Source organism: Lepisma saccharinum, chromosome 23 (assembly GCF_977018435.1).
Source record: "Lepisma saccharinum chromosome 23, izLepSacc3.1, whole genome shotgun sequence".
Lineage (NCBI taxonomy): Eukaryota > Metazoa > Arthropoda > Insecta > Zygentoma > Lepismatidae > Lepisma > Lepisma saccharinum.
Genome location: NC_139251.1, coordinates 46,328,769 through 46,341,674, shown reverse-complemented (window position 1 = coordinate 46,341,674; position 12,906 = coordinate 46,328,769). Strand labels below are relative to the sequence as shown.

General features: G+C 35.0%; 1 protein-coding gene across 1 annotated transcript in view; it reads left to right on the top strand.

Annotated features, from left to right (window-relative positions):
- The window catches only part of tyn (trynity), a 133,714-nt gene that overhangs the window by 99,711 nt on the left and 21,097 nt on the right, over positions 1-12,906 (top strand). The window contains exons 4-8 of the mRNA XM_083110041.1: positions 2,251-2,387; positions 3,461-3,582; positions 9,718-9,862; positions 10,179-10,291; positions 11,741-11,966. Coding sequence (XP_082966167.1) covers positions 2,251-2,387; positions 3,461-3,582; positions 9,718-9,862; positions 10,179-10,291; positions 11,741-11,966 — 743 coding nt within the window. The remainder of the gene's footprint in view (positions 1-2,250; positions 2,388-3,460; positions 3,583-9,717; positions 9,863-10,178; positions 10,292-11,740; positions 11,967-12,906) is intronic.

The window sequence follows — 12,906 nt, the reverse complement described above, 5'->3', positions numbered from 1 at the left end:
ACTGAGGGGACACTACCTCAGGTGCACCTTCTTCCTCCACTAAACCCACAATATTTTCGACATTTTGCGTTTCACAGAGTTCACTCGATGTAGCCGCTTCCACTTCAATTTTTGGACTGCTTTCGGAAATCACTTGTTCCTTTCGCCTAAAAAACGTGTCCACTGTACCAAGCTTTTTCTGTAAGGTTGCTTCTCTTTCACGCTTTTCGTTTGCAAGTTTACGATAAGCCGCCCCACTTAACTTTGTTCGCTTCATGCTGCCTGCTGCAAAAAAAAAAAAAAAAAAAAAAAAAAAAAACCACCAAATCGCAAACGCACTAGCAACAAATTGAATGCACCAGCCAGAGAATCCAGTAAGACAAAAACTAGTTGCGGTCCATGCGAAAGCTGCACTCACTCACTCACTTATCAGCAGTGTTTATGTGTATTTTATTTTTTAAGACTGGCATTGTTACAGATGCGAGTTTCAAACAATCAGTCTTCTTTCCTGCCTGGCCATTAACAAACGTTTACTGGAAGATCGAGGGGTATGTATTTACAAAAACAAATCAACAAAGGCTGGGCGGCTTGCATTGTCATTGTAAGCGATAAAAGCCACAGCACAGAAGGAGGCAGAGCAACGAAACATTTTTTGATAACACATAAATCCGATACATAAGGTTTCTTTCGTATGAAGCGAAAGTGTTGCAAACCGTTGATTTGAAACATTGGTTTCATAAGTCTAAATTGTCACTGTGTACGTAAGACACTTTTTATTATTCTTGATATTCTGAAAAAAAGATTTGCCGCCCCCAAGGGTTGCCGCCCCTAGGCACGTGCCTAGTGGGCCTAGTTGGTAATCCGCCACTGCTTGTCAGCCTTTTTAGTGTTTTATTAAACACGGAAACAAGGCTTATTAGTGCTATGATTGATTTGGTTTATCTTACAGTAGACTCGCCATTAACCGAGGCTCCGGGTTAACCGAGGTAGTGGTTAGAAAACATCGCGCTTCATAACTCACCCCCCCCCCCCCCTGTTTGTTTATGGAGTCAAGTCACCATCCGCACTGCACGTGTTCGTTACATTGTCGGTGTATCCGATTGTTACGGTGGTGTTCAAGTCTGTGTAGGCCTATTCTAAGCGGAAAAAGTAATCTTCTCATTTATGTTGTACTAGTAATAAATAATTACTATACAGTTTTAAGTGTTGTTTCGTCATTTACAACCTATTAGCACATTATCTCCGTATTATCCGAGTTTTTCCGTATCCGAGGTAATCTCGGTCCCAATTAGCTCAGATAATTGCGAGTCTACTGTACTTTTGATTTCTGCTACTTTGGGCTAATTGCAAAGATGAGAATGAGTGAGGATATGATGAAATTGATGAAGGGACACTCACAAAGAACACTCATGCCCCCGCTGGAATTCGAACCCTGGACCCTTGGCATCATAGGAAACCACTCTGCCACGGAGGTCTGCAACTGATCATAGGCATTCACTTAGTAGGGGGAGGGGGAGCTTAAGGCACTTTCTGCCTCCAAATTTTCAATGATATAAATATATATATGGATATAATATTGTTTAAGACAATGTTCAAATGGACATGTACTGATCAAATTTCAGGTGGTATTTTGCAACTCTTGACTGCTAATTTCAAACATGGATTTGAACTGGTATGATTCGATTCTGATACCACTAATATCTGCTGATACTGATACATTGTCCAACCCTACTCATAACATGCTTGCTCTAGAATATAAATCTTGCTTGTAAAAAGTAAAGTAAACTGTTCCCCTGTGCTTTGCACATGCCATGAAGGCTTATAGGGGGTGTGGAGTTAGGGCCCCACACTTTCTTGATCACAGTCGGTGGGGGTGATGTGATCAGCACCATGCCCCTGGCCGTCTTTACCCCCTAGTTTCCTCCAGGTGCCCACTTTATATGACACTAGGTGGGCACCGGAGCCGCTTGAACAGGTGGAAAAAATCCTGGTTCTCCCCACCAGGGATCGAACCCGGGTCTCTCACATGGTAGTCAGTCGCCCTACGGACTGAGCTATTGCTTCCTATAGGTGTTAATACTGGAATCTATACTATACTACTGACATCAGTTAATGATAATATCAGCCTGGACCTAATTATTACTTTTCTGAACGAAATACTCCATCAAAATTTATATACTAAACATATACTGTATACGTATACTAAACATTTATGTATTTTATGCACTACTTAGGGAAGAATAATGAATTCATAAATTCTCTTTCTTTCAGTTTTGTAGTCAACCCTTTAACGCCAATGCAAGAGACTTTGTGCCAGTTGCAGAATGAAACGTCGGCCAGTAATCCTGGAGCTTCACCTCAGAAATCTGTCAGCATGTACTACATGGTGAAACTGCAGATACGATCAGGTAAATAATTGTTCATATCCATAATTATATAAATAGCAAGTAAATCCAAATTAGGGTGGTGGGCCCCTATATAAAATATGCATTTAAATGTGATATTTGTGGGTACGATTTGCAACATGAATTTTTGTTTATATGCATAGCTCAGAATATGTATTGAACCAATGAACCAATCAGGATCATTCAAAAGGACCAATGATGGGGAAGCAGGCTCTGAAAATGCATGAGAAAGAAAATAAAATTGAGTGAAAAATTGGAAGTTACATGCATGCAAGCACGCACACAAATATACAGATATTTTGTATCTTGAAAGGTACAAAATTAGAAATGAGCTATTTGGGCTTCTACAATATTTTGTTATGAAACAAAAATGTTCTACTGCATTGTAAAAATTATTTTTAGTAATATACCATCAGATTGGGTCTACAAAAACCAAGAGATTAACGTTTTTATCATATAAACTCACAAACGTAAAATTTATGAATATTTGTACTTAAAATGTTATCAAACTTATAACATATTAAACTTAAAAACACCATCTGCTCCCAAAGGACAAGAAGGACATGACTAAAGTTCACATAATTTCTCCAGAACAACATTTCATTTGTTTTTCCATTTTTCATGATTATTTTAGGCTTATTGAAAGTTCTTTTTCTAAAAAGGAATTTGACTTAAATATAAAAGCAGAGGCTTTTCAAATATGATGATATATTCAAAAACATCACAGATTGAGAACTGTTTGTCGAAGAGGGTTGATGTTTGATTTACCCTTGGCAGAAAGGCAAGGAAATAAAATGTTGCCCTCCCACCTCAATATAAATGCAATTAGGTAAGGCTGGACCACACTGACTCTCTAAATTAATATATTTGGGTAAAATTTCAATTTCTTTCTTCTTCATATTCCTTCCTATAAGAGTGTTGTCTTTCCACAAAAAAGCAAAACCAACTTCAACTCTCTACGATAAATAGTTTCTATTCTGCAATTTAATTTTGTATATCATTGCATATTTGAAGAGCACATGCCTGAAAACCTTTGTCCATTAAAGATTAACACATGTATATGTATATATTTTCAGATAATGTATGTCACAGGCCATGGGCATTTGAGAGGGTACCAAATAAAATGATACGAGGTCTAGACAATGCTCTCATTTATACATCTACGAAAGAAGCATGCCTTGCATCCTGCCTTAACGAGGTAAGACACACTTATAATTGATCTATTGAGAGGTAATTTAATTCACTATCAAAATTGGTGATTTATTCTTTAATCATTTTCTAACAAAGACAGACACTGGGCAATTACATTTTTTCATCTGACTAATTTTAAAGGAACAGATATAGTATCAACAGGAAAACTGGTGAATATTATCAGTAAATATTGTAATATTCTTATAATTTCCTGCCTGGAGAAAGATAGCAATTACATCTAAATTAATATGAACTAATATTGTAATATTTTTAATTATTAATTGAGAAACACTGGGATATATCCCCATTTGTAATAATGTGATAGCTATTAGGTTAAGCCACATGGTTCATACATAATACTTAATAATAAACTGTGGCGTAACAGCCTGTGAGGGCCAGGGCCTACCTACCGACTGCTGCCCTCACTCCCACCTGCCGAGGTGGGAGATCATCCAACCAATTATGGGGTGATGTGTGGTCATCACGACGAACCCCCAGTCATTGTAGGTTTCCATGACCGGGTTACGCTACTCATTTGTAGCTCCCCAATTTCCTCACCATAGCAGGTGGACACCGGTCCCGTACCCAGGCTGAAATCTCAGGAGAAAAGTTATTATGCTTGCCCTAGGAGTTTTTCTTGTATGTACGCATTGCTTGCATTATAGAAATATTTTCCTGTAGTTTACGGTTATTACAAGCATAAGAAAACAGTTTTCTTTGTGACGTTTCAGGAGAACACACGCTCCTTTCATCAGACATTTATTTTCATTTTGACTAAAGATACAGTTATAACAATGGTTAGTATTTTTTTTAAACAAAAAGAATCCCTTATATAATGGATTTTTTTAATGTTACATTGTTGTAATATAGCAACTTAACTGTGAAAAAAGCAGTCTGTTTTATTTTTATTTCAGATTTTTTTTTAAAATTATGAATCCCAAATATCATCAGGTAATTCAAATTCATCATTGTTTTCACAGTGTCTCTTGATGTTTTCTGTTACATTAAATTTTAAAGATGGTGGCTTACTCCATTTGTGAAAAAGGAAACTCCATACTGGATCTATGTTACCATTTTCATTATTTAATTTATTCCAGTGTTCTTCTGCAATGAATGAAGCTTCCCAGACATTCAACTCTGTGTTTCCCGTTAATCTTTTTAAAACCCTTCTCTTTTTAATCAAATGCTTCTCTTCGATGATATGAGTTGACAAACCTGTTCTTGGGTTAAGATTTATAATGTCCAAATCGTGTTCATGCCATCTTATTGCCATTTTCCTTGCTGTTTGTCCCACATAATCCTTTGAACATGCACAACTTATATTATATATTCCTGTGGTTTCCACATCTGGTAGAGAGTTTCTCATTTTGAATTCATTAAATGTACATTCCAAACTTCTTGGTGATTTAAAAACAATTTTGAAATTAAAACTTCTAAAAATTTTTGCAATTTTATATGAGAATCCCTTGTGGAATGGAATGCACACAAATTTCTTTTTAACAGATTTTTCATCTTTGTCTGTATTTCTCTTTTCCTTTAGTTTTCTTGCGACTTGTTTTTTGATTTGGTTTATTCTGTTAGTGTGAAAGCCATTTTCTTTTGCTATATTAAACAGCCTTTCTTCTTCATTTTTGATATCCTCATTATTAGAACATAGTCTTTGTGCTCTCAGGAAAAAAATTTAAAATATGTTATCCATTGTTATACGCGAATGTTCTGAATTGGCATGGATGTATTTTTCCCCCGCTAATTTTTTCCTATGGACTGATGTTTGAATTGTTGAGTCAGTTGTCTTAATTTGCAGATCAATGAAAGAAATTACATTGTTATTCGTGGGTTCGCAAGTGAATTTTATGCGACGATGTGATTCATTTAACAATTTAAATACGTCCATGATGGTGTTCTCATTTTTAGCAATAATTAGCACATCATCTACATATCTGATGTAGAGTTTGATATCCGTACCTATCACATTAACAATTGGAGATTCTATGTAATGAAGGAAAATGCTGGAGATGATTCCGGATACTGGGTTTCCCATTGATAGACCATTACTTTGCTGATAGATTTTGCCATCAAATATAAAGTAATTGTAATTTGCACATACAGTAAACCATCGAACCATTTCCCATGATTCTACTGATTGATTGATTGATTTATTTATTAGCATCCATTCAACTTTACAAAAGTTTGGAATTGTCACATTGTACATGTACATTTAGAATACATTTATAAAATTATAGGCATAATATAATATAAAATACAATAGATAGCATGAGATACAAGATATCGTATAAAGAGAATAAATGCATGCTCAATGTTATTTTCTTGAGACATATTGCCTAAAAATATGTTTTCTATATTCGATGCTTGCTTAATTTGCTATGACATAATGTACACACATGTATATATATATATATACATACACACAAACATAAATTGAGCATTAAATAGTCACCTATACTTACATCTAGATAAATTAAATCGAACAGCAAAGGAAAAATAAAAAAATAATGATGATAGGGCAGTCCTACTTTGTTATATTATTGTTGCTATTCCTGTCACTTACGGTATCAATGTACTCTTGCACTGTGTAAAAACAATGTTCCTTTAGGAATCTTTTTAGATGTAACTTGTATACTGGCAATGACTTTATATTTTTGAATGCATTTGGTAGCATGTTAAATAAGCGTATACCATTATATGTTACCCCTTTTTGGTAGAATGTGGTATTGTGTAATTCCATATGTAAGTCATTCTTTCCCCTGGTGTTGTAGGTGTGGTAGTCCTTATTTGCTGTCTGTGTATTTTGACAAATTTTCATGCTTGTTAGGATTTCATATAGGTATATGCATGGAACTGGCAATATCTGTAATTCTTGAAATAATGGTTTGCATGGTGCATCTGTTGGAGCATTTGCCAGAATTCTAACAGCTCTCTTTTGTAGTCTGAATAATGTAATGCTTTTGTTCATGTTCCCCCAGAAAATGATGCCATACCGTAATACAGAGTGAATGATGCCATAGTATAGTGTTTTTGCTGCTTCTAGATTTACTACATTTCTTACTGTTCTTATCGCATAACAAAACCCACTAACCTTGTTTGCTGTAGCTTCAATGTGTAGATCCCACTTTAAATTTTCAGACAGTTGTACGCCAAGAAATTTTAACCTTCATCTCAATAAGCCATCTGTGTAATGCATCTGTGGCATCTTCTATTGGGACACTAGGATATAAATTTTCAACATCAAAACTTGCAATACGATACTCATTATTCCAAACAATATTTTTTAGTTTCTGTTTCACTTCGTATGCATTTTTAACACTGAATTTTGCCCGACCCTGTGACCGAGTGGTTAGCACATCGCGCTGCGATGCCAAGGGTCCCGGGTTCGAATCCCAGTCGGGCTTGGTTGTTTGTGAATGTCCATTCATCAATTTCATCATTTCATCACTCATCCCCATCTTCGTAAATTAGCCAAGAGGCACAAAACGCGAAGTAAAATAAACTAAATCAAATCAAATCAAATCAAATTAACACTGAATTTTGTTTGTTGTTTAATTATAGCAAGTCTTTCAACTAAATATTTGGATAGTTTGTATGCAGGATGTGTGAAAGTTGCAATGATGGGTCGTATTGGGAGTTCCCGGTTTGTGAGTTTTTGGTAGTCCAAAGGCAATCAGCAGGGTTGAATTTTTGACAATGAGTTTTTTCTTAATTTCTCTTGGTATCGTGATATTGCTTTCAATTACTTTCTTTACCTCATTTATTATTTTAGTTATAGGGTTTCGAGAGGTTTCTGTGAAATTGTTTACTTTGAAACATTCTTCCATTTTTTCTTTATAGTCCTTAATTCAGATAAGGACAGGTTTATTTTCCTTGTCCGATTTTATTAAAAAAATGTTGTTTTCTTTCAACCAGATCTTGAAGCCATGAACTTTTTCACAAATGGAGTAAGCCACCATCTTTAAAATTTAATGTAACAGAAAACATCAAGAGACACTGTGAAAACAATGATGAATTTGAATTACCTGATGATATTTGGGATTCATAATTTAAAAAAAATCTGAAATAAAAATAAAACAGACTGCTTTTTTCACAGTTAAGTTGCTATATTACAACAATGTAACATTGACAACATCCATTATATAACGGATTCTTTTTGTTTAAAAAAAAATACTAACCATTGTTATAACTGTATCTTTAGTCAAAATGAAAATAAATGTCTGATGAAAGGAGCGTGTGTTCTCCTGAAACGTCACAAAGAAAACTGTTTTCTTATGCTTGTAATAACCGTAAACTACAGGAAAATAATTCCCCTAGGAGACTCGAACCAGTGCCCATCCCAGAGCCGGAGCCCAAAGCATGATGCCTTAGACCACACAGCCACGGTGTAGGACTCATACATATAATAATAATAATATAATAACTCACTGAAAAGTTAGTGAAAGTTCAGACTCAGTCAAGGAGCTAGGTTGAGCTAGAGCTTCATTATTCAGTGCCAGCGATATAACAACTACGCTGTCAAATCAACTTTTGGCATCACCATGAATTAGATCCATAGGTGTGTCCAGGTATGATTCAGCAATTATTTTATTGTATGTATAAAACGTGAGGAGATAACAATTTGACATAGCACCAACAGTTGTTTTTGGAAATTCATCTCCTTTTGAAAACCCACTATGATACACATTGTATCTAAAGATATCCCTTTGGGGGTTACGCGGAGGTGAGTTATACTCTAATAAACTTATAGTTCACATTTCCATGCAGTTTTTGTTTGTGATCGATTTCACGAGCTGTCTGGTAGCTTCGAAGGTCATATGATGTTGTAAATTATGAAAAATTACATTTCTTTAGAATTTCTTTTAGAGCATTCATGCAAAATCTTCACATGGTTTGCTTCGCTGTTGTACAGATATTTGTGACAGTTTCATGGCACCACAAACCTATTTCTCATCACAGACGTCTAGACAATAGCAAAAGTAAACCATACAAAAATTCACTTGAATGCTCTTGAAGAAATTCTGAACAGATGACATTTTTTCGGAATTAACAATATCATGGTGGTTTCTCGAAAAGAGAGGGATTTTTTTAAAATGTAATAAAACTTCCTGACATCTTATTAATGCATTGTGACACGTGTTACTTTATTTTTCTTAAATATATTGGAACTTTCCCAATTTACAGTTACTAGCTGAATATATATGACTATTTGAAGCTTTTATGTAATTTAAGATAAAGAAATCTTGTTATGACAAATAACAAATGAATATCTACCCATATACAGGGTGTTGCACTCGCTCTAGGCCCATGATTCTCACTCACAAAAATCAAACTATTGGTCATAATGTAATGAAATTTGCTACAGACATACATTGGTGTATGAGAAGCATGGTGATGTCATTGGAGATGGCGCCACAACATCTCTAGTCCTTGCGTGGGCATGTGTGTGCATCTGGGCGATTCTGGCTTTAAATGCCAATCGTATGGACGTGTGCTTTTAGTCTGAGTTCTTGGCCCTGCTGCTGTGACACACCTAATAGTGGTTCGTGTCTTCCATTCAATATTTGGTGAAGAATCTGGAAACAATGGGAACATTGTTGAATGTGCATGAAGGAGGACATCCAAAACTGCCAGTAGCAACAGTGCAGGAAGTGAAACACAGGTTGCTGGCCTCACCAAAGAAGTCGTTGGATAGACTGTCACAGGAAATGAGAGTTTCTACAAGCACATGTCAATGAGCTGCCAAAAAGCAATTGACGCTGTGTGTTGGTGGCTACCTTCTGTAACATGGAGAGGTGTGTGCAGGCAAGCATTGATGCTAATGGCATCACCATGCTTTTCATACACCAAGGTATGCCTGTAGCAAATTTCATTACATTATCACTAATACTTTGATTTTTATAAGTGAAAATCAGGGGCTGAGAGCGAGTGAAACGCCCTGTATAATGTAATTACAAGATGATGATCTCCGACTTTAGATCAGTACCTTTGAGTTATTGGAGGGGGGCATGGTGCATGATAATTTAATTTGTTCCATATACACAATACATTTTCAGTATATTAGGGGGGATGCATTCCCCTGTTAATGCTGACTGTGATCATGGATATTGTAAAAACTAGTATATTTTCTTTGCAGCATCGCTTTACATGCCGTTCAGCCGAGTACAACTACGTTACTTTGCAATGCCACCTCAGCGATTCTGACAGACGGACAACAGGGCAGTATATCCAATTTGTGGATGCCCAAGGAGTAGACTATTTCGAAAATCTTTGCCTTAAAGGTAAGACAAGTGGATAGTTACCCTTACATTACAATCTTGAAGAGCAAGATTGCTGAATTTACAAACAGTATTAAAAAATTACTACAACTGTTGGCAAATATAAACATTTGAACAATATTAAGGTATATAAAATTTAATGCATTAGAAATTTTAAAGTTAATGTTTATTTTAATTAATTTAATTACAAAATTCTGTTAATTTTAATTAACTTGTTAATTAATAATGTAAACAATTTAATTTTTAAACTTATACATTTTATCACACAAATATAAGGAAATTTAATTTTATATAAATAATTATGCCATTTCATTTCTAGCTAACCAAGGCTGTAAAGGCAACAGAATTTTCCAAATTCCAAGGATTGGTGTGTCGGACGACAAGGTTTCACAATATGTTGATCTCCACTATTACATTGATAAGGAGCTACAGGTAGAGTGTTATGTTATTTGTATCCGTGTAGATAATAATTCAATCATATTCAAGTTTCTCTGCTCTGTTAAATAAATGTGATAATATATTCAAATTTAAGTGCAAAAACTTCTCATACTAACTGCACGGCCATAAAATTAGGCAGGTGGTAGAAGTTCACGCTGTTGCCACATTGGAGCACAACATTGTTGTAGAGTTGGTCATTGTAATCCGTGTGATACAAACTGACAGTATTTGCTCGAAAGGTCAGGGATGACTCAAAACTGTCCCAGAGAGGGAGGTCGGTCTGATGCTCGAACAAGGCAATACCGCCCGGTTGACATTGCCACACAGTGTGCGGGAACCAGCAACTTTTGCCCTGCTCTTGCTTTGCTTTGCTTTTCCCATATGTGGCACCAGCGCAATTCTGCCCAGCCGCCTGTTTTCATGACTGTCTGTTTAGTACAGTCAACGCCACTTATAATGAACCCCTACAGATTCTTATAATTGTTTCGCTAAAACCAAAACCTGAACCTGAATTGAGGTTAGTAGTGGCAAAGTAAATGAACGACCTAAGACAGAAGTAGTTTTATTGATACAGAATCTGTTAATGAAACGACATATCAAATACAGTACAGTCTCAAATATAAAACACATGTTTCTTCATCTTGATGAGTCAGAACCACCCATGCTCTGTTTTGACCTGCTCCATTTCAGTTGTTCTGTATGCTACCAAAACGAAAACAGGGAGAAAACCTATATCTTCAAGTTAACATAAGACTTTGTTTTCAAGTATTAGCCTAATGATGCTGACAATAATTTTTCATTGACATTTCATTTTTTTAGGTTCACTAAAATCGAAGTTGAGAGTTCACCATAAATGAAATTTGTAACGAATTTGAGTCAGGACAAGTGATTTTCAGTTCACTGTAGCTGAATATTCATTACAGCTTAGTTCAATACATCTAGAGTTGACTGTATTAAAGCTTAAATACTTGCATTCTACAAATAATGTACATTTTACAGAAAAATGAATTTAGTTTTCAACCTTAGTCTCCCTGAAAACCTGGTGGTAAAGATTATTGTTACACTCAGAGTTATTTTTTTTCCAGTGAGGGTGTGTTGCTAGGGTTCAGATTACATTTATTCAATACTGGTTCAGTCTCAATTACATTTTGTGTATTAAGAGGACTTTAATATAACTTTAATTTCTTCAAATATCAATGTGCAAACATGCCAAGAACATTAAACAAACAATGAAATATATTTGTACAATAAATTTAACAATGAAATATATTTGTACAATAAATTTAAGAATTATAACTGGAGTTCATGTACTTTTACTTTCCAATCATAGCTATACATAAATACACAAATAGAATAGTAGTAAAATATAATAGAAATCAGTCTCATAGATCTAATTGCTACATTCCAAAATTATTTAGAATAATTATTTTGGATTCTTTTCAGGTTAACAGTGAACAAGCCTGTCGTCTTGCATGTGAAATCGAAAACGAGTTCCTTTGCAGATCATTCTTGTTCAAAGGACCTCCAGTTGGGAACCAATACAACTGCCAGCTGTTCCACCTCGATCACAAGACACTCCCAGATGGGCCCAGCACCTACCTGAATGCAGAGCGGCCTCTCATTGACACTGGGGAAAGGGTTGGATCCTACTACGAAAATGTCTGCGACAGTGAGTAAATTTCTTTCAAACAAATTAGCATTACAAATTTTATATTGCCTCAGTGCAGCTTTCTACATTCTGTACCCTAATATTTCACCTCCAGTGTATTTTAATGCTGAATATTCACATACATTATTGTACAAAACTATATGTCTCAGATTTAAACCCTTGATAAGGCATGTGTTTTGTCCCATCATCCATTTCATCATGCACCCCTATCATCATGATTAACTGAACATAAAATGACCAAAATAGAAAGAACAAACAAAACTATACAATGAATTAAATATACTATGTTAAATGGAAATAATTAAAGTAAATTAAATATGAAATGAGGGCTACAGTTTATTTTAAAAATTCTGCTTATGATTTTCATACTCCAGAATTGATATTTTGAAGCCCAAGGGATGAAATTTGGAAGAAAATTAAGAAATCATAAATCACTTTAATAGTATGTGTCAGGTAAAAAAATTTAGTTGGGAAATTGAACTTGCAAGGATGAAAAATGGCAGAAGATACAAAATCAAAATATGCACTGAGAGGATAAAATGATCTCAAATTGTGTACAAATATCACAAGGTAGTGAAAAGACTACAATTAGTGAGGGTATATATACATTGAAGAGTTCTCAATACCAAATAGGTAGGAGCATACATATTTCGTTTTTGACGAAAACATGAAATATGAACACATTGTAGTGTTAATTTTTCATGTTTTTGAAAGGTGTGAGGTGCATTTTGCTACCATGTTTTGTCACGAAATGATGCAAAATGAACTGCAAAATGTGAAATAAACTCGTAAACACAAAATTTAGAGTTTATTTACAGACGAAACACTTCCTGAAGTTTGAATTAACCTTTGAATTATTCACGGAAAATTGATTACTTCTGCTGTAAATATTTGAGATGCAAAAAAGGACTCCATTACACAGGAATGAACTTAATACTCT